This window comes from Agelaius tricolor, unplaced genomic scaffold (genome assembly GCF_023055355.1).
Source record: "Agelaius tricolor isolate 1412-34295 unplaced genomic scaffold, bAgeTri1.0.p SCAF_9, whole genome shotgun sequence".
Taxonomy (NCBI): domain Eukaryota; kingdom Metazoa; phylum Chordata; class Aves; order Passeriformes; family Icteridae; genus Agelaius; species Agelaius tricolor.
The window spans coordinates 6,866,775-6,894,297 of record NW_027269269.1 but is presented as its reverse complement, the minus strand read 5'-3'; the positions used below and the strand labels follow the sequence as shown (position 1 = coordinate 6,894,297).

The 27,523-nt window shown below is 36.1% G+C and overlaps 1 protein-coding gene across 2 annotated transcripts in view; it reads right to left on the bottom strand.

The window, feature by feature from the left end:
• CWF19L2 (CWF19 like cell cycle control factor 2) overlaps positions 1-27,523 on the bottom strand; it is a 60,197-nt gene that overhangs the window by 12,789 nt on the left and 19,885 nt on the right. For both annotated transcript variants that reach the window (XM_071434158.1, XM_071434157.1), the window contains exons 9-12: positions 24,037-24,130; positions 21,087-21,176; positions 8,950-9,075; positions 7,559-7,696 (exon numbers count right to left, since the gene is read on the bottom strand). In XM_071434158.1, coding sequence (XP_071290259.1) covers positions 7,559-7,696; positions 8,950-9,075; positions 21,087-21,176; positions 24,037-24,130 — 448 coding nt within the window. The remainder of the gene's footprint in view (positions 1-7,558; positions 7,697-8,949; positions 9,076-21,086; positions 21,177-24,036; positions 24,131-27,523) is intronic.

Sequence of the window (27,523 nt, the reverse complement as noted above, 5' to 3'; positions counted from 1 at the left end):
GGAACCTGATTTCCCTCAAAGCAAGGAATTTCTCCCAGATAAATAAACTAAATCTACCCTCTTTCTGTTTGGGGCCATTAACCCCTGTTGTATCTGCCTGTGTGATTTCTAGTCCCCCTTTAGGTACTGGAAGTGTTATAAGGTCTCCTTGGAGCCTTCTCCAGGCTAAACAACCCCAACTTCTCTCAGCCTGTCTTCATGGGAGAGGTGCTCCATTCCTCTTTTAAAATATTTATACCTCTATTTGTACAAGGTGCCCAGTGAGTTCTGCCAATTGTATTACTTGGCTATAACTAAATCTCTCAAAAAGAAGTTAAAAGGGAATTGAAAGAACAGGAAGAAATCACTCTCTAAAATGCCAGAAGGAAAGCAAGTAATCATTTAAAAAACAATTTCTTTCATACATATATTCTTCCATACAAAAGACAGAGCTAGTACACATCCAAAGAAGGAACTATGCTGATGTATTAGAGTTGCTGGAAAGCTGCTGTTCTGAATCATAGGTGCAGCATCACACCTGCCAACCATGAAAGCCAATGCATTTTGGATGTTGTGCATTTAGTTCTCTTGCCACGATTGATATTGTTCGGTATCGCCCTTGCTGCTCAGGTGCTGCACAGAGATCAGAAAGATGCAGGAAGTCATTCTGATCTATTAGTTTAAAGGTGGGATGTCCTACAACACATCATTGAATTACCTAAAGCTAACAAAGGAAATTCAGGTATCTGTAAGGGCAATACACCTGAAGTCCTTGTTTCTACTAGACACTGACCAAAGTCCAGAGCTGTGCTAAACTGATATGTGATATGTTCATAAAACAGATCAGCTCTACAATCCCCAGTCTTCTTTTTCCTACTTCACTTTTCTTTATTCTGGGCTTATCTCCCACATTCTTCCTTCATATACATCCTCTTTTTTTCCAGCCTTCCCTTCTCTTTTGGCAAGCACTGATTAACCAGAGGACACAAAGGCAGCATTAGGACTCTTAGCACCAGGCAAAATGACATGGCCTCCCACATCTCATAGCATAATTGTGCAACTATGTCATTGCTACCATCCATCTGATTTTTACAAATCAGGATGCAGTTTTAATTTAACGAACAGAGAAGAATCACAACCGTGCTTGCCCTGGCCGAGAGAGGCCTGTAATACACAAACATTTAAACAGCAGTCAGGGAAGGCATCCAAACTTCTCACAGGAGCCCTCTGGGCTTTCATTTGGACAGCTCAAATACAGTGCAAATGTGGCTAAAACCCAAGAAAAGGGGTGAGATCTCTAACCATTCAGCAGAGGAGTTTAGAAAGAAATCAGCATCTGACTATGCATAAATTAGAATGATTTGAGAGAGGGAAAAATTACAGTGTTGTATTTTCTGATTAAATCCTTATCATGATAATTACCATGAATAATATGAATAAATTACATGAATTATTTCATTATATAACATTCTGTTTACTAAATAATTGAAGCCTTTTTTCATTTGCTACGTTAGTGAAGCCATCAGGCACCATGGCATGGGGCTACTTCCTGAAGTACCTCTTGCAAATCTGTGCAAGGTATACTACAGGGTCAGCCTAATTTTTCTGCCAACCTGTGCTCAGGCCTCTGGAACCATATCTCATAGCTTGATTTTAAACCAATTATTTTCTTCTTATTCCACAGTAAAACCCCTGGAGTCTTATACACTGCTGGCTTCCTACACACTCCATCTCAAGTGTGCTGCTCATTGTGTCTCTTATTGCTCCCTCTGCTGTTACTACTTGCTTTTTGGGTGGCCCCTTCAAATAAAAAGCCCTGCTAAAGAATTCAGTATCACTGTGATACTGAAAGGAAACCTTAAGAGACAGAACTCCCAATGATCGAGATTATACTTGTATAATACCTCAGTACTTTTTTCCCCCACTTCAAATTTCCTTTGAAATTTGTGGATGAAATGGGAAATTCTATTAAACACAATTAGCAGAGGAACAAAAGATACCTGCATGGTTCCAGTGTGGGTTATTTTCAGCTTTTTTGTACTGTTTCTTTTCTGCTTATTTTCTTGCTCCAATTTGTATCCAACTATTGAACTTCTGCTTTTCCTGTTTCCTTGCTAACGCAATCATAGCTGGAGTTACTTCCATATAAGCTAATAAAAGTGCATCTGCTTGAAAAATTCGTCCAAAAAAAAAGTCTATAGATTGTATAAAATGTATCAGTTTGGGTTTAAATTGTCATGGCAACACTGACGTCTTTAAATGACAGAGCTAATATTTGTGGAAGGTTGTATCATAATGTATTTCAGGAAGCTGCAAAGAATAATAATCTATTATTTTAGAATACAAACCTGAGTGACATAAGAATACATCTCATCATATTTAAATTTATTCAGCATTTAGCACCTATTCTGAACAACAAATTCACCTCAGAAAAGTTTTTCTGATCTCAAATAGTATTTGCTTAAGACAAACAAAGGCAGAATTTTATCATGTAAAACCTTATTACAATTCCAGTCTCCCTGTGAACACAGACATTTAAATTTGTAGGTTTAATTCATCATATAATTCAGTGAATAGGCCTTTTCAAAACTTATCACCACACTGAATTAAAGAATATTTTAATCACATAATATCAAAGGATTTTAAGATATCAGTGCACAGAGCTCTTTTAAGGCCTGTGTCACTGACAAGAAAAGACTACCCACCATGCTGGTGAGCAAGGTAGCTCAGGATTACCTTTGAGCAGCAGAAGTCAAGCAAAAAACAGATGACAGAGGACTGCTCAATGGCTAGGGACCAAGCTCCTTTTTGTTTCTGCTATATGAAATGAAAACTGTAGATTTTCCTATAAGTAATTATTAGGATGGATAAAACTTTATATAAAGTTCATGGCATAAAATGTAAACTAAACAAAAATACCTTCAGTCATAGAATTCTACTTTTAAAATTCTTATTAGCATTTCACTTTACAGTTATTCCTGTAATAATTTTTATGTCTAGGAAAGACTGTCTTGCACAAGTCTTCAATTGCAACATATCTTGTAATTTTAACATAATTCTGGCAGAATCCTAAATGCTTATGCAGTAATTTAATATGGGCTACATTTACACAGTTCTTAATCTTCCCAGGTTTTCTTCCCTAATGCAGCTGTCACTGCTGTTGATCTGTTTCCACATGCAGAAACAGTTTTAATTTTGTGTCCACACAATATACACAGAAGGGTGTTCAGTGAATTGAATTGAAATATAGCAGAACAAGGTGTTGAAAGTTATTTCTCTTGGGTTATCGCAGTAATTTTTTACAATAAACCATGCACATGGTCTTTAAGTAAATGTAAAAAGCAACAGGGCACCAGAGCTTTGCTGGCTTTATCATGTCTATTAAATATTGTGCTAAAATTGCTTCACCATGTGAAGAAGAAGAAAAAGGTTCATTACATAATAGTAGCAGCAGCAGCAACATTTTGCATTTTTCACTTTAGCTTCTAAGGCTTTTTCAAGACTATTATTTTGGTTTATGATGATGAAAATGCAAAAATGTGAACAGGTAGATTTGCACAGCAAGCAAAAATGATTAGGCTGAAAGTAATTTTCCATTTTACAGACTTTTAGAGAAGCAAAGAAAGGCAACATACAAATTTCCTTTTCGCAAACCTGTAATACGAGAATACCACTTGGCTAAATCCATAAAGGAAGGTCAGCATTACTAATAAAGCATTTAATTTTTCACTGCTGAATTCCTCTTAGGAATTACTGCACATATTTTAAAATAAAATTAGTTTCTGGCCAAAATTAAAATGTCCTGATGAACAACTAAAATTAATTGTTCTCTCTTTCTTGAAGTAAAATATAAAAAGGAAAAAAAATGCTTTAGTAGAATTAATACATACAAATACAAGGTAATTTCTCTTGAGGTTATGTTCCAGGAATCAGTCTCTAAACACCCACAAGCATCTATTGACATGAGTGAAAGGATTACATAAGTCTTAACAGCATGAATTTGGGAAAATTGAACCACTTACAACAGTCAAAGGCTAAAGAAACTACAAACAGGGTACTTAAAGCTATCAGTAGTGACAATCTAAGACTGCACACATATTTTGTACTCTAGAAATGTAAGAAAAAAAGTTTTCAAATGTTTTATTGACTTCTTTATATCCTCAAGTCATGCTTCTACAACAGCGAGAACCAAAACTACTTTCAGAGGTGAAGAAAATAAAAAGTAGAAATAGTGATTTAAATGGGTGGTTTTTTCATTGAGACATAACAGCAAAACATGAACAAATCAAACTCTAGGCCTGCTTTTTCTCCATATATCAAAAGGATTAGTGTTGGGTTTTAAAAAGGTTTTTTTTTCACCACTGTAAATTAAAGATTTGGGCCTTTTTCATATTCATAAATTTGACATAATAGCATGCAAGGGACAGCTGTGGGAAAGGCAGCATTTCAAACTTCTGAGGTAAGTGACACCCACATCAGCCACCTTCCAAAAGAGGCTGAAGGGGAACAGGAGGCAAAAGTCTCAAGCACAGCAGGGTTGTCTTAGAATCATGACTACAAAAATAAGAATGGACAAGAGGGCAATGATAAGTCAGAATCTAAATTTAAAACAAAGACTCAACAGATAAACAAATAGCAAGGAGACAGCAAAATCCCTCAATCTCATCTCATTGAGCTCTTGAAAAAAGAGAGGTGGGAAAAAGATTTAATAAGTACAAGTATGGGTTGAACACTGCAGATGTTTATTCTGTCAATCTGAGTGGGAGTCTGGCATGAGATAACATACAGACTTTCACCTGCCACTGAGATTAGACAGAGGTTTCATGAAGAGAGACTTTGGGTCTACGCACTGATATTTCTTCCAAGTCCCATTCAAGAAAATAAATCCTTTCATGAATTATACCCTTCTATTTCAATATCCCCATCTCTCTCTACAAAACTGCAATTATGTTATTATCTTCAATAACAACTAGCCTGTATTTCATTTGAAATACTGTTAAAGTACTAAATATCAGGAAAGTAACACTGATCTAGAGCAGAGCACTCAGCTGTGTAAAAGCCCGAAAACACGCTGGACTGTCTTTCTCATTCTGTTCCCATTTGTGAGAGCAGCGCCTATTTCCTCCATCCTCAGCAGCCATGGGGCTGGAAGTTTCTTTTGGGCATAGTCTGGGAAAGTGATAGAAGCCCTGGGAAAATCTCTGAAGGAAATAATAGCTCCCTAGGCAATTCACAGTGGTTAGATGAATGAAATTTTTGAACAGAATTTAAGGGACACAATCTCCCTTCTCCCATCTGAGGCAGGATATCATTTGTAGACTTGCAGCAGTTTCCTCCCACCACTCCTCTGCAATATGACAGATTAATTTTTGTGGATAATTTTTTCATTCCTCAAACGAAGGCAGAAAGAGAAAGTAATTTGTATGTGTCAAATTTGTGTACTATGTTATCAAAATAAAACTGGCAAAAGAGGTTTGTTTGATAGACTTCCTGTTGGAATAAAACACCTTGCTGAAACCACTGTGGAGACATGCAAGAATTTTGAAGATTAACTTACTGAGCCCCAGATCATAATGCAGATACTCCATGTAGTACAGGCTTATAAAGTACATAAATAATCATCTAGAATATCTGAAATCACACCCAAATTTTTCAGAGTGCTGACAACACTTCAGTGGTAACACTGATCCTGTGCTGCGAATAAGAATGCATTCTACAGACATGGAAAGACATGGAAACCTCATGGAGGCCTAGGAGCCAGTTTCTTAACCTCAGATCAAGAAACAAACATCATCTGGGGAAGACCATCACATTTTGTGGTGACAGGATCTGGGAATCACCTGCACAGAAACTACCAAAAGCATTTCAGATCTTAACGGAGAAGAACAATTGGCATCTGAGATGCTTCTTTTTAAGAAAGCTGAACAAAAATACCTTCAAAACCTAAATGTGACATTGCATAGGACTGGAAAGACTACAGTACCATGAATTAAAATATGGACATTGCAACAGTAATGGCTTTGACAAGATATCTACTTTGAGCATATGCTCCAATACACTTAGCCAGAAAATAAATAGTATGTCCGAATCTTAAAAGGTCAGTCAAGAAACTTGTTCTAATAAAACAATGTGATGTAGTAGATCTTTGCCTAGTAACAAAAAAGAAACATTACTTAGCATCTGATCCAAAGCTCACTGAAGTTAGTAGGAATTCAGAGCCTTCCAAAACTACAATGAAGTATTTGCATAGGCTAGGAAACACAATACATTCTTGTAACATTATTAATAAATCCTATCCTTCAAAAAACCAAACAAAAACAAAACAAGAAAACAAAACCAAAAATTAAACAAAAAAAAAAAAAAAGGGAAAAAGCTGTTAGAATGAAACAGTTGTGTTCCCACCTAGTGTGACCATTTCATGTTGCAAAATCAATCTCCAGCAATGGAGAAGATGTATGGGGGAAAGCTGGTAGAATTTACTCTTCTGCTACACATTTGCAGTTCTCAGCATTGACTGTGGAAATCCTGAGCCAAAACCTATCTAGATCTCCCTATTCAATATTTAACAGTGAAACTGTATTTCACTAAGTTGCTATATTTTTTTTATTCAACTCACAATCAAGGCCTCCATTGCACTTCATGCTCTACAACACAAGTTCTACAATTACCTTCTTCACTGAAAAAAAACCTCAAACCACTCCTTCATGTTATGTGTTCTGTGGCCACATCCCATATGAGAAACTAAAACAGTTGTATTCTATTAAACTTTAATGCTAATAGTTCTAGTCTAGAAGCTGCCTTCCCTTATCCATCCACCCATTCCCCCCAAGCTGAAGAAATTTTGTTTACTTAGGTTTTCTTCAAATGGCCACTGCTCTGTGCTCCTGAATACAGGGTATGCTTTAACAGCTGGGGCAGCATTCAAGATATGGGTGGCATGATGTGTTCACTACATGCTTTAAAATGCTAAATACTCCCTTTTCATAACATCCAAAATTCTGACTGTCCTTTTAATCACACCAGCACTGAGACGATGTTTGCAGACTCACAACAACTCTCAAATCAGGCATCAACAGCCTCTTGTATATGTACAGTCATGGCCTCACTCAGCTTCAACATTATCAACATTTTGCCTTCATCAACCCTGTCTGTCATCTGAATTCACTGCCTCAATGCCTGTGATGGGATCTCTTCCTTTTTATTTGAGAGTTCCATGGAATAATCTCCTGTGTCTGAACTAGACATTTTAATTCCTTTTATACCCATAATGCTTTTCAGAGATCATTTAAGATAGGAAAAGTGACTCACATCACTAAAATATGTACGTCTCTCCAGCAACTCTGTAAAGTGACTCTTAAGAATCAGTTCAGATGTTTCACAATGTTAGAAAAATCCTCGCTTTGTACTTGGTAATTCTACAATTTACAATGGCCCCTATTTTTGATAGTCCTGCATAATTCTGTAGCCATAAAAAAATCTCATCTTCCTTCAGGCCTTCCCTGTACTGAGGCCTCACGTCCTCCCTGATATTTCTAATAATAACATGCTTAATTAAAAAGTCATACACATAGCACCTTACCTTTGATGCCATACGCATAAACAGTGAGTTTTGATCCTCTGCTGTTCTCATCTTCTCATTTTTGACCAAATCCTTCAGGTTCATACTATCATCATCCTGAAAATACCTTACTCTCTCTTTATCTACATGAGTAGGCATCTGGAAGCAAACACATTAAAAATAAATATTAACCTAATCAGAAAAGATCAGCTACAAATTCAGACCCTAAAAATTTCAACAAGTTTAAAGACTCATGAATCAAGGTATGCAGATCTGAAACATTGGGGGTAACAGCTCCATTTTATCTAAGGAGAAAAACATCTTTCCCTTTCTTCAATTGCGTCAGGATGTCTAAATAAAAATATCGCCTCTTCCCAACGTCACTATATCCTTAACATCTTTAAGATATCAGAGCTACAACATTAACACTCAGGAAAGATAGAACAGTACTTCACTGAAACAGTTAATTAGCTCATAAAAATGAAATATCCTAAAAAGTAATTTTCATTATTGACAACTCTAAAGCTTTTGTAAAGTCACAGACATTACTGAAACACAGTAATCACAGACAGTACTGCAAACTTGCCGTGTGAATATGGTACCTCTGGGAAATGTTGCCATCTTAGACAGAGTGCACAAGGGAACAGAGATGTCCCTTAGGATAGGATTAAACTAAATTCCAAAGGAGTACAGGGAGTGGTCATTAACATAAAGCAGGACAGCATTTTCCAAAATGGAAACAACAGGACGGTGACAACAAATTCCTCACCCTCTTCTGTCTTTCACTTCTCCACAGCAGTGTTGCAAACTGATCTGTCCTACTAATCAAGAATGCTTGCTAGAATTATGAGGTAGTGTCACCTCCTCTTATCTCAAAAAGATCAAAGTGCTACTATATTTACTGTTGGAAGCAATTATCGTAAGAATAAAACACTGCTCCAGCTTCCAAGTTTCTTATTGTTCCCCAAAGCACTTTGTTACAAAGATTAGGTCATAATTATTATTGTCATCAGTAGCCATATTTTTTGTTAGAACTAAAGTGAAATTAACCCCTGAGACCTGAGTACCTCAGCAAAATCTTTCTTAATTTGGAAATATTCAGCTCTGCTAATCTTTGTTATTTACATAACTTTATGTAATATAAACTAAAGAGACTGTGATAACTTTTCCCTGAACATGCATTTAAGTAAGTCCTAAAGTGATCCCTTGGGAAATGCAATCTGAAAATAAACTGAATATATGCTTAATAAATACGTACTCTAATACGTATTTATTACAATCATCTTCCAAAAGGAACATTTTAACTACCTACTGACATTCTGATAAGATACTCATTAATTATGGCATTTTAAAAGTAAAACTACAAAATCAGTTAAGAGGTGCAGTTCAATACTCAGATTTGTAAAACTTACCATCTGCTGCTTTCTTCGTCCTCCTTTTGGCTCCAGTGGCTCTGTTGTTCCCATCACAGGCCATGCCCTTCCACTTCCATCTGTTCTCACAAGGACCACTTGTTCATCTTCTTGACGGCTTGAAGCCTGTGTCAGGTTTTAAGACATATTTTAAAACAGATGGTATAGACAAGCCAAAAGAAATACCTAATCCACATGAAATAAGTGTTTAAAATCCTAAAGATTAAGTAACAGATTCTTTACATTTTGTGTGTTCAGTATAATTCAAAGTAGACAGTTTCACCTTAGTGAGGTATTCTTTTCACATTCAAAAAGGAAAAAAAGTATTAAAAATACATTCAATTAATTAAATGCAGAGCTTTTTTTTCCAAAAGAACCAAGTTTGTATTCTTGCTTTTTTCACATAAAGTATTATTTCACACAGATAGACACACAATGCTTCTGAAAGAGTTAAAGAGATAATACTGAATTAATAAACACCACCATCATTATAATGCTGTATTCCTGAAAACCATCTAAAAAGCTACAGCCCATGACCACTTCTTTTATAGATTGGGAGTGTGAAGAATAAACACTCTCAGCTCTGTTCCCCAAAAAGTTATAGAACCTGTCTTCATGGAAGGTTCTTTATAGGGCCCCTGCTTGATAGGGGGCCCCTATATAGATATAGGGGATAGATATATATACAAACACAGAGAGGGGAAAAAAAGGCAGAAATTCTTCACCAAAAAGTAAGTATTTTGCTTTCTAAAATATTAAGAATAATTTTTAAATAATTAAAAGTCCTGTGAACTTCCTAATTATATTCCAAATATGTTTAGGTAAATCAGTTGATTAAATTAGAGCACATAATGGGGCCACTACTTAATCAGATGGTATTAGGACAGCCTTTGTCAAATCTTATAAACAACTTCATTAATCTCCATTTCAAGCTATTTTCTACCAAACTGCTTTCCACCTGCCATCCTTACCTAAGGAAAGCTTGTCCCAGAAACCCAAATAAAGTCTGGAAAATCTGTAGATACTGAAGTATACTTCAACAGCTTAATTACATTTTTTCAAGGAAAGACATATGAAGGTAGAAGTTATGGACCAAAAAGATGCCTGGATAAGCCAGACCTCTCTCTTCTGTAACACCAAAGGCAAATCTCATTTTGCAAAGCAAACCAGGGTGTCCAGCACAACTTTGGCTCCAATAACAATACTGATATTTTCAGAGAATACAACATGACTTATTTCCAGAATCAGCCAGATATATGTTATTTGTGTGTAATCTGTACCTCAAGTATTCCTTTTTCACAATGTAAGGGCTTTTGTCCCTATTTTTATTTTTTTGGGGGAGAAAAGGTGGTTCATTCCAATGGGAGAAAAAGGCTGTGTGCATTCACCCCACACATGTCATGTGATAAAAAGGTCACAGCTGACTGAGACACAAACAGCCAGACTGGGGGGACCAGGTTTTACCATGCCATAAAACCTTATTCACAGCAGATACAGAAAGCAAAGACAAAGTTAACATCAATAAGAATGTATCACAGCAAACTTCTCCAATGCCACAATTCCTTTAAAACTTGGGTGACTTTACAAGTTTGGAGGTTGACCACATAAGCACAGATATTGCAGTGAAATCTCAAAAATCCAGAGCATTGCTAATTAGCCTGTAATTGCACAGACCTTTGTAGAGGAAAAACTCACCATACCCACATGGCCAAGCAGGGATACAGAGCTCTCCCAAGAGGACTAATCAAATTCACATAGCAGACCCTTTACAGCTTTCAGTGAATAATCTACCAAGTAGCCACTTCTGAAGGGTCCTGTTCATGTGAAATTCTCTGCCAGAAGCATCTTTCCAGTCATTCAGCTCCTTTTACCTGCTGCCCACATAGTGTCTCCAAAAGGATGCTAACTTCAGGTCTCTCCTTCCCCGCACCTTTGTTTTACTGAGACAAGAAAAGGACGAACTTTTCCATTCCCAGTCTCTAAACTTTAACCTCACTGTATACACGACTTTTAAAGAACACAAATCACTAAAACCAACAATCATTACAACAGCAGTGCTTCAACAACTGCAAAGAACAGTAAATACCAGATTCTTATACCAACTTACAAACACTTAATTCCTTTTAAAGACAGGCATCCCCAAATTTGTCTTCACTAAAATTCTTGATACAGACATTTCAAAAAGGATGTCATTGATGTGCAGGCTGTTATTTTCCCAAAAGCTGATGGAATTCACAAGGTGTTCTTTGTGTCAGACTTTCTTTGTCTTTGAAGAAGGGCTCTAAAATGTTAGATTCAAGCAACATTTGCACTTTCTCTTTTCTTCCCATTTCTGCATGCTTACACACTAACACACAAGCAGCAGAAGAGAATCTTCTGGATCTGAACCATGGAATGAGTTAAGACAGGGACAGGGAATGGAGAGGGGAGCAATAGATATAATACATACTGAATTCTTTGGGTCAGAACCCTACAGCTGGCAAGGTTTTGTCTGCTTTATGAGACTTTGAGGTTTTTTCTCCCTAATTTCCAAGAGTCCTGAGTCCTGACACAAAGCATGTAATACTGACTATAATGTATTTAGATTCAATATTCCAGAGGGGAAAAAAAGGCAAAAAATTATAGTAATTTTTATCTTTAGAATACAAAGTACAAAGAAATCAAAGTGGTCCTTCAAAGAGAGATTAAAGGAAGCAGATAAAAGGATAAAATAATTATGGACAGTATGAAAACCAATGTGAAGTCATGTTAGAGACTAACAGCAAATGCATACTAGGAACCAAAATGAATTTAATGGATGCAAGCCAAACATGATTATTCAGAAGATTAAAGATGTTATTAGAGGTAAAAACATCCTTCAAAATTCAAAACCCTATCTAAATAGAACTGACTTAAAAATATAGCATAACAGAACGTTAATTGTATTCACACAAAAAATGGATTTTTAGTAGAATCTTACTAACAATAATTAGTAAAGCTATTTCTAAACACATCAGAAACAAAAAGCTTTCTGGTAGAAAAAGATGCTCAAGTGGTTACAGCATTATCAGAAGGTGACATTTGAATAATATATTAATTAATTGTATTTTATTCAACAGCACTTTTTGAAATGAAAAAGAAAAAAAAAAAAAAAACCTAGAACTTTAGAAATCATCTTTAAACTGATATATCAATAAAAGGAGTTTTTTTAGTAAGCTGCCATGAAGTAATGATTTTCACTAGAGCTTCCAAAAAAGAATTCTAACACATAATGTCCACATCCTTCAGCATATACTATATCCCTTAAACAGGTGTTAGTACAAAAATAATGGAAAGCGCCCAATATAATAAAAAGCTTTAAAATGTGCCAAAGGCTGATCCTGGGAATTCTGGGGCAATGTATGCAAATTTGTAATGGACAAGCTCACACAAGCAAAATAAAAACTAGACTTCCTCTACACTTGAACAATTACACACCATACTGAGAAAGAGCCTTTGCAGGAACAATCCACCACTCACAGAAGTAATAGACTTTTTCAAAGGAGTGTGGATATCAATCTAACTGCAAGAGTTACTTAATGTTCTCTTTTTATCTATTGATATTTTCTTTACACCTGTATTCCCATGACTATATGACATGGTATATGGTAACACAATGTGGCCACTGTGATATAATAAATACTCATCTATAAATATGATCAGATAAATAATATTTCTGTTAAGTACAACAATAAGTTTAAAACATATATTAAAGTACTTTTAATATACCTATTCTTAAATGTTAAAATTGAGACTGGAGAAAAGGCTCAGTCACTATCCCTAAATCTTGTAATGTCTGCTAAACAAACAATATAGTTTACAGTCTGAAATGAATAAAAATAGGGTCTATTTCCAGAGTGAGAGAGGAATTGTTTGTTGCTATTAATTAAGGAACATGACTTTTTACTTCAGGCCAATTAAATATGCAAAGTACACAGTTGTTCTCACCAAATGTACAAACTGCTATACAGCAATTAAGACTCAACTGAACAAAACAAGCAGACAAGTCTGGTTTTGAAAGATAAAATATTTGAATTAAATACATAAATAAATAAGATACCGATCTGAATAGGAATTTTGAACTCTCCAGAGATTATCCCTATTCCATAATCCAGCAGGAGGGAGTGGAAGTCCTCTGCCACATCAGGTGCACTGCTTAATTTGAGGAGCAAATGAAGTAGTGAGGTGAAAAAATGAAGTAGTCAGGCCAAGCATCTGAGATAAGATCCACTCAGTTTTCAATGCTAATAGCTATAGGGAATAAAATATATTTTAATAGTCAGTGTATTTTAGGGTAGGGAACAAAAAAAGTTAAAAAATATATTTTTAATTACTGAGCCAACAAAAAGCTGGATGCTGCATGATTTGAAAGCTTTCTGCACATGTTTACTGAGAGCTACATTCAAGTGGTACAAGCACAGTGTAATAAAGGAATAAAAAAGGAACAGTCTTTAGCAAGGAACTAGCCTCTACAACCAAATACTAGCTTTGTTAAATCAGATTCTGCATTAAGCATGCCACCTGTTTCCTTTCCCCTACAATCTCTGGTGAATGGAAATGCTTTGAATATTGTCTTATTCCCCTACTGGAAAAGTCTGGCCTTATGTTATAGTATCAGTAAGTGTCCAAAGGATATCTAGCACTTCTCAGAGTGCTGGACTCAGCTATTTCTCCCATCTACCATCTCCTGCTCACTTCCCTTGCTCCTTCTGCTCCCATTCCAGTTACCCTTCTCTCAGCCTCTCAGCTTGCAGTCACACACAACCACCAGTCACCAGAAGGAAGGGTAAATCCCATGTAGGAAGAGCGTCTGCCTCCTTCAGTGGCTAATCCTAAGGGCACTATGTCTCATATTTAGGGCTCATTTTATTCCCAACCTGGAGTCCCCAAATAACAGGTTTCAAAGCATCTAAGCTCCCCTTCAGGCTCTAACATTTGCTGTGAATAGTGGCATTGTAGCCTTCAATGTAATGCTTATAAAAATCAGTAGTTTAACCACTCTCTATGGCAAGACTAAGGTTTGCATCTCACAGGAAGATGAAATTAAAATGGTCAGAGGCCTATGACAGCAGTCCACTGTATGCATGTTGTATATACCCCATCTTTGATCTGGGTTTCTTAAAGTAGAAAAAAGATAAGACTAAGAGAATTAGCAGCATGAGGAAGGAAAGCAAAAGCAAACTTCTAAAAACTAGGTTAAAAATTTAGTATTTCAATAAAGACTTCATAAATATATTAATGAGTCACTATTACACATTCAAAAGGTGCTAACACAGTAATGGGATTTTTAAAAGGTTTTACAAGATCAGAAAGTTGCATTGCCATAATTAGGCCCTTGTGTTTAACGGTGAAGAGAAGCATTAGAAAATCTGTGTTGCAGGTTGCAACACAGAGGTGAACTATTCTACAGAAGAGCATCTGTATCAGGTAGTGCTTGGTTTGTGTGTAAACACTGGACTAAACAAAAATTCCAAACCATGGAAAAGGATTAGGTTTCTATTCTTTTTTTCCGCTAGTAAGTGAGTGACACTGGTTACTAACACAATAAGTAAAAAACTTCATTTGTTCTTATTGATATAAAGTCAGTTGCCCCTTAAAATTCAGCAATTCTTTGTCCTTATATTACAAAAAGGTTATTTTGGCTAAACTGTTTATTCTTAGAATAAGCAGTTTATTAATCTTCATTAACCTACTTTTTACAATTAATGTCTCTGTCATTAGCCCTGCATGCAGAAATCCTTCTGTTTCTGCTCAGTATTTATTTTCTTAGAGCATCCTTAAGACAGGGTGATCAGAATATCATCTCTTGAGTAGAATGGCCACACACACAAATCTAGAATTAAATTCATTAAGTCATACTGCCAGCCTGTGGAAGTAAAACTGCAACTAGTAACATATAACTTACTGCAGCTTGTAATGTGTCTGTCCATTGATGCACCTAGAAATGGAGAAAACTAAAGCAATTAAGTCTAATTTTAGAATAATATCCTGGATTTCAGGAAGCCACATAGCCTTGAAAATACAACCTTAAACAAAGCTCTAAATACTCAGTTTGATACTCTAAATTGTTAGCTACACTTTGAAATGGTTAGTCACTTAGCCACATCAATGAGCCACTGTAGGTATGAGATGTAAGAAAATTTGTAAAAACTATAATGACTAGATGGCTTGTTTTTACAGCAAGAACATCTGACACAAAACATATATACTCCAACCATAAAAAAAGAGAAGTATTGAAGCATGTTGGTTCTCAAGTCCACAGATTTCTATTTCATCTTATCAACTGATTTAACACAGTGAAATGGTAAATACAGCAGTAAAAATATGCAGGAATTTAACATGATGTGGGAGAAAAATACAGCCAGAAAAAATGGCACCATCAGTTACAAGTGCTGCGTGGCACTTGGATATGGTTTCTTCTCTGCTGTTAAAGCATATTTGGAACCTTTTGTATTCTCAGTTTGAATTCTAAGAAGTTTTTGCCATTCTGCCATTTTATACTTTTTAGGTGCTCTGAAATGATATTTTACATCATTTACTTACTAATACAATTTTTCCAACATGTTTTAATTGCAAAAGCCACATTCCTATGAATTACATTCAGGAAGATAAACCACTTTGACTTAATATATATTTGTCTTAAATAATTGTGCAATACACTCTTACTGACATCAACAAGAATGTTCAGGAAATAAACTAATCACTAACAGCATACACTTATTATTTTTTAAAAGTATGCACTAATGACATGAAAGCTGTTCTGCAGCTCATACCCCTTTCATTATTCTGTGCTACGTTTAGAGCTACTCAAGTCTGTAGGGGAAACACAAACTTTTGCTGAAGAAAGAATGGCACAGCCATCTTGCAGACAAGATTCAAGTGTGATGGAACAGCAGGAATCAGGAATTATGATGAGCTGAAAACATCTGAGAGTAAACAGGCCATGAGCCATCTGTTGCTTTATCTCCCCACCATCTGAAGTTTCTAATAAAATCTCAGATTTTTACTGTGCATTTAGTGAGGATCATGAATCCCCAGCCTTCTAGTTTTTGCACAAGTGTCTCAGCTATACTTCTATGCCAAGCAATTTAAAATAATTTTTAAAGTATTCTTTATATATGGTAAGTCTATCCTACAGCTGTATTTAGATTCTGCATTGGTTAAGTCGGAATGAAAGTTATGAAAACATATTATAGGTAAATTTTGACAACCAAATATTTTCATTGCAGAAAAATATCTGTGTTTACAGTCTCAATTCCCAAACCTAAAATTTAACAACCTGGTACACCTGCAATTTTGAACATTAATTTTCAGGGTGATTTGGCTTTTGCTTTGTGTTTGTTTAGCATTGGCTTGGTTTCTTTTTAAATAAAAACCCCCACATATCAGAAGCATTCCTTTCCTTCTTTCTTTCACTTCCTACTCTGAAGTACTAATCACTATCTAAATTTTACATGTATACACAGATATACACAAACACACATGTCCACACATACCACCTGACTTTGAGATAACTGTCTCTTTCTACAAAGAATCACTGCCATTTTTAAGCTATTTGTGAATAGGTCAATCTTGAAAACATATGAAAAATAAACATACGTTCTTGTTTTCCCCATTATCATTACTGAAACCAAGGGAAAATTATTTCAGGTTTGTTCCACATCTGATTCCTCTCAGCTACTCACTCCTAATGCCACATGGTTTACTTGTCTCAGGATAGTAACTGTGCAGCAAATCATTTCTCTGGCTTAAGATCCAGCATGTTCCATCCTGTCTCTCCTAAGGCAGAACTATACACAATGGGGTGCAATGGATGCAATTTTATAGGATCAGAGAATATTAAGGGTTTGGAAGGGACATTAAAGATCATCTAGTCCCAACCTCCTGCCATAGGCAGGGCCTCCCACTAGCCCATGTTGCTCAAGGCCTTGTCCAACCTGGCCTTGGAACACTGCCAGGACTGGGGCATCCACAACCTCACTGGACAGCCTGCTCCAGTGCCTCACCACCCTCACAGTAAAAAAATTCTTTCTAATATCTAACACAAATTTTACCTCTTTCAATTTGCACCCATTACTCCTTGTCCTGTCACTACAGCTCCTAATGAAGAGTCCCTCTCTGGCTTCTCTGTAGGTCCCCTTCAGACAAGTAGGATTTGAGATTTAAGCCAAGCTGTTTTATTCAGTTTCTTTTCTAAAAACCAGTGTTAGTTCTTCAAAAAGAATTTTAAAAAATATTATTTGTAGTGAGCTAGTTTCCCTAGAATTCTCCCTCAGTCCGGAGTCTAATAAATCTCAGGAATCCAAATTAAACATCAGAACTTCAATACATCAAAACTTGTGTTCAGAGAGGAGGTGTTGGAAACATAATCAACCTTATTATTTATACCCAAGAAGAATAATTAAATAAAAATAGCAGAAGTGCTTGAAGTACATGGAGTTCTTAATATTATGAAATATATTCATTAAAAGATGAGTCCCACTTATGCCATAAAACTCACCAAATTAACTTTTCCTTGCACTATAAATCTTCTCCTCCCGATATGTACAAGCAACGGCCTGGAGTTACTCTCACAGATGCAACAGGTAGCCTAGAAAAGGTTTCCTCCTTTAAAGCAGCACCATGTCAGCCACTGTAAAGTGAAATGCTGTGCCTGCCAAAATTCAAGTCTTACTCTACGGATGTCTTCTATGCCCAAGAGGCTTCACAGAAGCACTGAATACTCTTCAGTAGAAAAACACTCATACTAGACCAAAGGCTGAAGGACTTCCACAGAAAATTCAGTTATTCAAATGAAGATTTTCTGTGATTAAATAATTCATATTTTCCCTACATATTCTCAAATGCATAACAGAAAAGCCTATAGCTGTTTCTATTTTTCAGAACTCTCTTCTTTTAAATAATCAGTGGCACTATACCATGTTATTCTGCCTAAAGTACCACCTTCCAGCTTTCATTCAATTTTGTATTGATTTTTGTCTTTCAAATGCAATTCATCATTATTGATAACTGTCTCTAGCATTTGCTCAGCAGAAACTACTTTCTGTTTCCTGCATACTAATTATGTTCTATGGAATACAGAAAAAAGCTTAGGGTTGAGAAGCTTTTCTTCTAAGCCATACTTCATTTGGGATTGAAAACACTTTTAAAAGATGCATACTCTTATACTATATTCATCCACCACCATGTTGTTGGACCAGATGCTCATGATAAGTACCTTGCAAAGGATATATTCTATATTCTGCCTCTTCCACATTTAAATTTGTACATTCCAATTTTTGTAGTAGCAAAACCCGCTGCAAATAATGTGCCTCATAGGAGTTCCACTGTTCCAGATACAGTTTGTTAAATAAAAATACTGAATAAAAGTATAAATTACAGCAGTTGTGACTGGTACTGACAATGGCAGAGGTGACATCCTCATAATCAATGTAATAAAATCTAGGGTTGTGTAGCACTTTCAGAACAGAAATACAAACTGTATTCAAGTGGTAAACTATGAACACATGGAAGTTGTTTTGTAAATGCTGAAGTCTCCAAAATTTTCTGCTGTCTCCTTACATTTAATAGGTATCATTTTCATCATCTATCCCAACTCAGAAACCTTATGGTACAGCAGCCTTCTCTTTACAGAGTTTCACCAGGACTCAAAGTGCAGCTTTGCATTCTCAAAATGCCCATGACAAATTAGACAATAAGCATCTGAAAATAAGCATAATTTCATTCTATCCCAAATGAAATCAAAAGTTTTTTGATTTCCATAGACCCTGAAGGTTGATTCCTGCTCAAACTTAAAGATAAAATAAGCACAATCTAAATGTGGCTCAAACATTTAACTACAATACCCATTAAGACCCCAAATTCCATTAACAGGTAATTTAACTGTATTCATACTAAAATTCATAGGGTTACATATTTAAGGCAGCCTGCAGTGAACAACAGAGGGGTTCTACCCAAGCTGAGACTTAGTGAAGTATATCAGCTGAGAAACACAATATTTTTAAACTCCAAACAACAGTTTTTGAAAACTGTACTTCACAACCACATTTTTGAGATTGCCTAGGGTAGAATTCTTGTCTAAGTCAAAAAAATTACAAAACTAGTCACTAAGTCTCATTGTAAAAGCTATATTTGCCTCTACTCCCAGTTATAAACAAAATAAAATTATATAAAATTAAAACAGGATTTAAGCTAACACTTTATAGTCCCTTCAGTCTGTAGTTTCTTGATCACTTTATGGCAGAATAAAGTAGCACCACTATCAAAAGAATTGATCCTGTCCTCTGTACAAACCCCAGCCATTCATACACCCCCTTATACTAGTGTAAGTCTTCACTCAGTCACACAGGGAACAGAATTGGGAAATTGATCCGTGTCCAATTAATTAAGAAAAAAACCTTCCTAGGGAGATGCATTCAAAATTGGCTTCACTGCTTCCTGATTTATCACTGCTTCCTGATTTATCTCCCCAGCTTCCCAACAGAAACTGAAATAAGGCAAAGACACACTTCAGGACCACCCAGCACGACACTGGCCATGCTGCTCTGCAGAAGCAGAGACAGACCTGCCTGAAACAAAATGTTTCATGTTTGTTACTGGTAATGGAGGCACAGCTATCAAGCTTTGGGATCAATAGGATATCTGTTTGGAAAACCATTTCTGTGGCAACTGCTTCAGGTACCTCAGCTGGAGTACACCTGTGTGAAGTGGCTGAGGCTGGCACTTGGGTGATCTATGCCACAGGAAGGCTGAGTCATGGAGAGCCAAACACCCCTTCACAAAGCAGCTTCCCTTGTGCGATGGGATGGTTTCTGAACATCTGGGCTGCTGATACACAATGTGACTTAGCTGGCCCTTGGTACACAGGAGCACCAAACACATCCTGCTTGTGTCCCATTAGTCAAAAGCAATTCAAAGCTGTAAAATCAGTAAAAATAGCCTGCCATCACAAAGACAGGGCTTAGGACAGAGCAACTGTAAGCTCTGATGGACTTCTGACACTCAAACACCACCTAATACAGACTAAAAGGAGCCGGGAAAGAGGCACAGGCAAAGGATACTCATAAATATTTACATCTGGTATTTTTGCAGTGACTGTTAGTAGTAAAAACACTCTAATTAAAAATTAAGATAAAAATCAAAATATGGTTGAAGACCAGACCTGACCAAAATTGTTATCCATAACTCAGTACCTAAGGAATAGGTGTCCACCAGCATTTGTGAGGCTCACCCACAACATGATCTTTACTTCCCAATTTTAAAATCTGAATGGATTTTTTCCTGTGTAATTACACAACTCCGGTCTGCTTTATTTAGGGCTTTTTTTACATATATGAAAAACATGCCAAAGAACTGCACTGCAATGAAGCAGAATCTACCTACACAGAGCTTTTGTAATTTTGAATTGTTGTGAATTCAGGTGTGAGACAACTGAATACTATCATCACAAGGTAGTCAGGCAGAGACCACACATTGTAATTCAGTTTAATTTGTCTTCTAAAGACTGGACAAATACTAGTTGGTATATGAGGTCTCACATGAAGCTTCTTAGGACAAAAAAATTTAGTGGCTTTTAAAACTCAACTCACTAGCACCTGAGTTTTTACTGTGGAACTGGGGTAAAATTATACAAGAACGTGAGTTTTTGTCTGAAAGTTTCTTCTCTAACATGAGGAAAGATAACTCATAACTTAAGGTATTAGCCCTGTTTCCTTATATCAGTGTTGGTACAGAAGAAGCTTTCTTACATTTCTTAAATACCACCCCTCAGAAGGAATAACATTTGAAGTGCCAGCTTCTTCAGAGATAGCAGTCATGTAACAGCCAGCACATATCAGTTTCATTTTTAATGAAAATCCTTTAATGAAGGATTTTAATGAAAATTTTTAATTTTATCTTTGCTGAGGAAATATCATGAGTGAAAAAAAACCATTGAATTTGCTAAAGTACCATGGACAAAGTTTTGTTTACCAACAAAAAGTACCATTCAATTTGGTCAGTCACTCACCTCAGTCACACTTTCTAATGTTCTGAGTACATCTGATGTTCTCTAATGCAGCTGCTACCTGTATCATACATATAACATTAATGCAAAGAAAAGAAAATATTTTCCCACTTACCTCTCTGCCAGCCTTTGCTGGAATCTGTCCCTGAGTCTCTCTCAACTTGCGAGCACTGTCAAGTTTTGCTTGAAGTTCTGAAGCTAAATCCTTCAACAAAAGTGATAGTATTTCATAAGTTTAACTATCTAATTTTTTTTTTATCAAACTGAACTATTCATTTAATTTTTTTGTGTTTTGATATAACATTTTAAACTCTAATAACACAAAATAGTAAAGAAAATGTCAATATAATTCACACAACTCTTTATAGGATATAACATGAAAAAAATGATCAGAATAGAGGCATCTGAAGTATAGGAACAAGCATTGCCATAAAAAGACCAGAAAATGTATTCTTAAGCATTATTAAGTTCTACTAATAAATGCTTTGCATAATTAAGCATAGGTATTACTTTATGTATAGGAAGCTGAATAAGGAAGCTTGAACACATCATATGCTTTTTTTTTTCTTGTACACACACATACATACACACCTTTACACACATACATCAGCTCTACGGGTCTAGGGAAATAGCTTTCAGAAATTTTTGCTATGAGGTTTTACAGCTCTCTACACTCCATGTCCAACTTCTGCACTTCAGACCTTATTTTGAGAATTGAAATGTACAAGAGGTAGAAAATAAGAACAGTTTACACTCTTGTGCAAATTGGTTTTGATGCTCCTGTGCTCCCTTAACCATCTGACTATTAACTAAATAGAAGTATTTCAGAATATCTTGGATTGCTAGGAATTGGCAGCCTATCAACCTGTAAAGAATAGAACTATTTATACTCTAACCCCTCTGTCAGTTTCACTGACTGGACTCCAACAATCATGCCCATACTTGTCACCCAAAATTAAGTCATTTGATCAACACCAGGCAGAAAACCAGTAACAAAAATAGATTCAGAATTCATTTGGCCCACATGGCCAACCTCGAGCTCCAGCCACCAGAACATGCTGTTACATAACCATCTAGTCTGGTGTGTGGGGATGAACTTGCTTAAACTGCATTTTCAAACTGATTAGAGAAAGACCATGAAAAATATTTAAAATGCCACAAGGCTATTATATATGATATATATTATATTAGCTATTTTATTATTTAAAATATTGTTGTTTGGTTTAAAAAAAAAAGGTTGATCCAGAGTACATATATAGAAAAACGTATCAATAAAAATAATAATAAATTGTAGTACTGGTTTCTGCCACATGATTTGGGTCAAAACAAAACAAAGTGATCCAATATTAAATGAATTACACTGTCCCCACAGAATACGTGTATATTTTTCATCAAATCACTTGTATTCAGTTCCCATCAGGTTGAAAAGAAAAAGACAGATTTGTGCCCAAAGTTTTGTTTAGGCAATGCTACTGAAGCTGAACAGTATTAGAAAAAAAAGTTTACAAATTTTTGCTGCTTTCCATCAGTCTTTGGAAAACCTTCCCCTCCACAGTACTTTAGCAATTAGTGTATAGATGGCTTATAGACAGCTTACAGATAGTGTATAGATAGTGTATGGTGGACACCAGTCCCTCACAAACCTATCATAATTACTTTCATAAACATATTTTTCCTCACTAGTGTATGTTTTTTAGTTTTAACTAAGAAATCTAGATATTAACATATGAACACATCTATTTAAATCATTAACACTGTACCTTAGTAGGAAATACATTGCTTCAAGTAACTTTTAATTCACCTTTGAGGATAATAACATTTAAAATGGACACGATTTCTAGATAAGGTATAGCTGTTCAAATGTTTAAAGCTACATACCCACATCTATGTCTAAAGCCTGTGAGAAAAGAATTCATAAGATAAAATTGGTTGGAAAAGAAAATATTTGTAAAATGGACACTTTCTCCAAACAAAATTTGAATTATCTGATAGGGGGTTTAACAAAGATTAACACCATGTCCTAATCCAGCAATAATGACAAAACATACTAAAACTTTCCACAAATCAAAGAATCAATAGCTCTTGAGAAATATTAAATTACCACTTGGAGACTTAGCATGTTTTATATATTACTATAAATAAATATTTATTTATTATTTCTTAAAGATGCAGATTTTGGTGCAAATATTATGTCACAAGAGGCAAACTAAACAGGTGCAGTAAAAATTAATCTTAAAAAATAAATACAAAAGCCCACAGTGATAGCATTTGCTTCTAAAAAATATGAAAATAGTTCCTTAAGAGCAGCTATTCAGAGCCAAGCACTTGAAAAACACAGCTTAAAAACTAACAGACTCTGACCTTGTTATAACTGAAGCTTCCAGACAGTACTACTGAAAGGAATTAACTCATTATAGCCATGTTTAATGTAATAAATGAAATACATAAACCTCCAAATCTTGTGTTGCTGAAGAGTGAAAATCTTGTTCCTTCAGGTAGCTGGCTGAAATAAAATGTTTACACGTATTTATATAGAGCTTTCTCCCAGCTCCACAGACCAACCTGAATCAGAGCAGGACCACAAAGCATTCCACAGCTGTTCTCAGTGCAGAGCTGGCTGCAATGGCAGCCAGTTTTACAATTTCCATATCACAATTAATAAGCCCGCTTATACAGCAGAGCTATGGACCACAAGCACCTACGTGTGGCAAAGCTGATGAAATAAGCAAAGCTCCAGACACTGTTTACCTCGTAACAAAGAAAGGGAGCTTTGTAGTTTTCACCTGCTCCTTTTTTTATAAAAAGAGAATAAATACTATAAAAAGGGCAGAGAACAACTGGTTTAGATATGCTGCTTATCCTAAAAAGCCTGGGGTCCTGAATCTTCTATACTGCATTTAAAACAGAAATTACTGTAAAAGCAGTACCTTCAAATCCTACCAAATTTTGCAAGTCTTTATTTGCTTGAATCAATACCCTTTTAAAAAACACACCCAAACAATTAAATTGCTGTGAGCTTTGAAGAAAAACTGCAGTAAATCATGACAGTTTTTCAGAGCCATTACCATGTCTCCCATGAGCTCTGCTTTCACAATCCTCGCTCCCAGTCTGTTCATCTCCTCTTCACTAAGGACCCGAGGCGGCTCATCCTTTGATGATCTGTAAAACAGCAGCTGCACTAAAGCCACAGAAAAACAGTGCAGTATTCACCTGTGTCATTCAGTATGATAAGCCTACTGTACTTGTACATATGTGTCTACTGGCAAAATAATTGAAAACGATGTATTTATATAAAAATGTATTTACAGACTGAAGTTGCCAAGGACTCTGAAACCAAAAACCTTGAATCAAATTTTTATGAGGTTTGTTTCCTCTAACTTTTGAGAACAACTCAAATGAAAAGCACTATCTGTGAACATTCTCCCAGCATGAAAAAACAGTCAGGAGTCAGGAGCAGGTATAAGAAGGAAGAAAAAACAAGGGAAAGAGAGAGAAGAAAGTTTTATTTTCAACTACTCTAATTCTTCTTTCCAGCTTTGGCCATGCTTTTACTTCTCAGCTTCTGCAAAATCACCCATTTCTGAGTTATTATGCTTGTCAAATGGCCTTCCACCTCTTGAAGATTATTTATTTTCCCATATTTATCTGCTCACAGTACAATCTTTGCATCTGAATATTTTATGGCTGATACAGAAGAGTTGCCATAGAAAATTAACAGGTACCTTTTAAAAATATGAAGTCCCTCTAGACAAGCCACAGCTGGTACTAAAAACTTAGCATACGACTTTTTATTTTTATACGACTTATTATTTTTATCATATTTGTTAAGTACAGATTCCAAAAAATACTGCAAAGAAGCATCAAGGAAGTTTGGCTCTTGTACTCTGACGCTAGGAAAGACTAAAACCAATTCACTCTAAAAGTAAAATACCTAACACAAAAGATACATGAGAGTACAGTTATGATAGTGGTTCCTGCTGTTAGAGACAGAATTTTCTCACTAATTGATATGGCTAAACCCTGTAGGAGTTGAAGAAGGGGAAATCTTTGAAGATGGTATCCTCTTTAGGCACCAGATCTCTCCAGTCCTGAGAAAATTACTAGAGTTGCTTTTCTTCATTTTCAAGATGCCCAATCCAAACCCCCAAAATTCAGCAGAATTTACTTTAATTTCACCAGAAACAAAACATGCAAAGATTAATTTCCCACTGTTCCTTAAGCTGTATCCTTCAAAGCAAGGCAGACTACGTCAGAAAAGAGAACAAAAGGTGTTTATTAATTCATATATGCTTTTTTTTGATGGTGCTAGTGCTTGAATCACTGTCTGAACTTTCTGAGACTTGAGACATTGCTTTGATTTGCTTTTTATCTTGTCTCAAATTAAACTCTGAAGCAGTCACATTATTAAGTGTGACTTCCAGCAAACACTAGCTGATGGACTTTTCCTCTGGGGAGATCCCTTGGACATCCAATCAACACTTTCAATTAACCTGTGTCATAACTGTCCAAAACACTTTGATTTATAGGCTGAAGAGACTTCCTCTGTGCTTTAGAAAAGATAAAATTTAAAAGCCATACTTTCAGCATGAAAGATGAGGAACTGAACCAGCAACACCTATTAATTCAAGCCTTCACCTCAAAGATTTACTTTTTGTGACTGACAACACTATCAAAAGAGTGCATGTATTACAAGTCTTGAAACTTTAAGAAGAAAAAGAAAGCAGCAGCTTATAAATTCCTCTCAACAGGTATCTGCTGCACAAATCCAAACCTGAAACATTCCAAAAGCCAGAATTTTCCACGAAATACAATACCAAAAAAAAATACTTCTGACTGCTGGAAACAGGAGGACAGGTTATTTACTATTTCAAAACACACAGAGTCTCAGGAGTTAAGAAGTCATCTCAGAAGAACTTGGAAATAAGTTATGTCAATAAGCAGAGGCTATATGGTTTTGCAGGCCTAAATAATCCCCAGTTTACTAATGAGTCAGCTTAGTAATTGCATTGGCTAAGAAATATAATTAAAATATCAAAGAAGATGGACAATTGGGTTTAACAGCACCAGAACGGAAAACACATGCAAAAGAAAATATCAGCTGAACAGTTTCTACATCTAGTTCTCTTCTGTGAGGAAAAGAACTATCTTTTTTATCATAATAATTGAATTCTTTGAACTCGAGCAAGTAAACCACTTCCGTACACAATCTCATTTCCCAAAATTTGCAGTTTTGTCCAATTACAATTACCATTGCACTTAGTAAATATTGCAGTTAAAAAAAAGGTACTGTTTTTGTACCTGCAACTAAAAAAAGTGAATCACCATTCTTCCACAGAAAAAAAAAAAAAAAAAGGACAGAAAAGAGTAGCTGCTTCTTCGAAGAAAACAATACTCAGGCAACGTTCTTCTAGGTCTGGCTGGATGGGATGGAATTTGTTTTTTCCACAGCAATGTGGTGGTGAATTTTCCTCCACATTGTGCCTAGCCCTCTCCTTCTCAGGCCATCCTGCAATCCCAGGAATTTCCATTATGCTTTGGCCTTTGAGGAGCAATGAAGTATCCCTTGACTGCAGCAGGAACTCTTGCCAGGCTAAGGCAGGAGCACACTGTCTGCACCCAGAACTCCTCGTGCCTGCCACAGTGGGGAACAAAGGCAGAAACACTCAGTCAGCCCCTGGCAGCCTCTGATCATTACTCACCTGAACCACAGCCTGAGTGGAACTGTACCATTGCTACTGGAACTTTCAAAATTCCAGTGACTGTGCCAGACTGCGGCCAGGATTTAAATCTACTGATGACTGCAGCCCAGCACACTGTGACTCCCCTAACAACAGAGCTGTGTGAGGGCCCCTGAGCTCTCCTAGCCCACAGTGCCAGCAGTGCACTGAGTGGGACCCCTCTCAGAACTCACCAACTCCCCCGCATGCAAAGATTAGAGCACTGTCATAGAAAGCTGAAACCCTCCACTCCTTGAGGCTCAACTCCTGCTTGTTGATGAACCCCAATACACTTCAAGTATTTCACTGAACTCAAGAGGAACTCCTAAAAGGCATTTTTTATATATTCACATATATATATATTTATACATTTATACACTTCTATCCCTATAGATCTCTTTTCATCCACATGCATGCACGTGTGAATTATTGGAACAATCTGAAAGAAAAGATTCATAGTAACAACCATACTAGTCAGATCACTGGAAGAACCAGCAAGCTGCTAATACTCATGGCCTGGAGAACAGGAGGCCATGAGCAGAGCAAAAGGTTAGTTCTCTACAACTTCTGAGTCTGACCATCTCTCATTACTACTCTCCATTGTCTTTCACAAAAGTAAGTAATGGAAAACTAAATTCCTGCTGCCTATCAAGTTTGTGTTTCCTTTCCCAGTCCTATTAATGTTTCCCCTTCACCACAGAAAACACACTTTCTATTAAACAGCTTCTACTATTTTTCATATGCTACTACTTTAGCATATGAGCTCATCTCACGAGTGGCAAACCTATCCCTACTGTATTAATTATTTCAGTTTTTAGTCAGCATTTTCTACCAT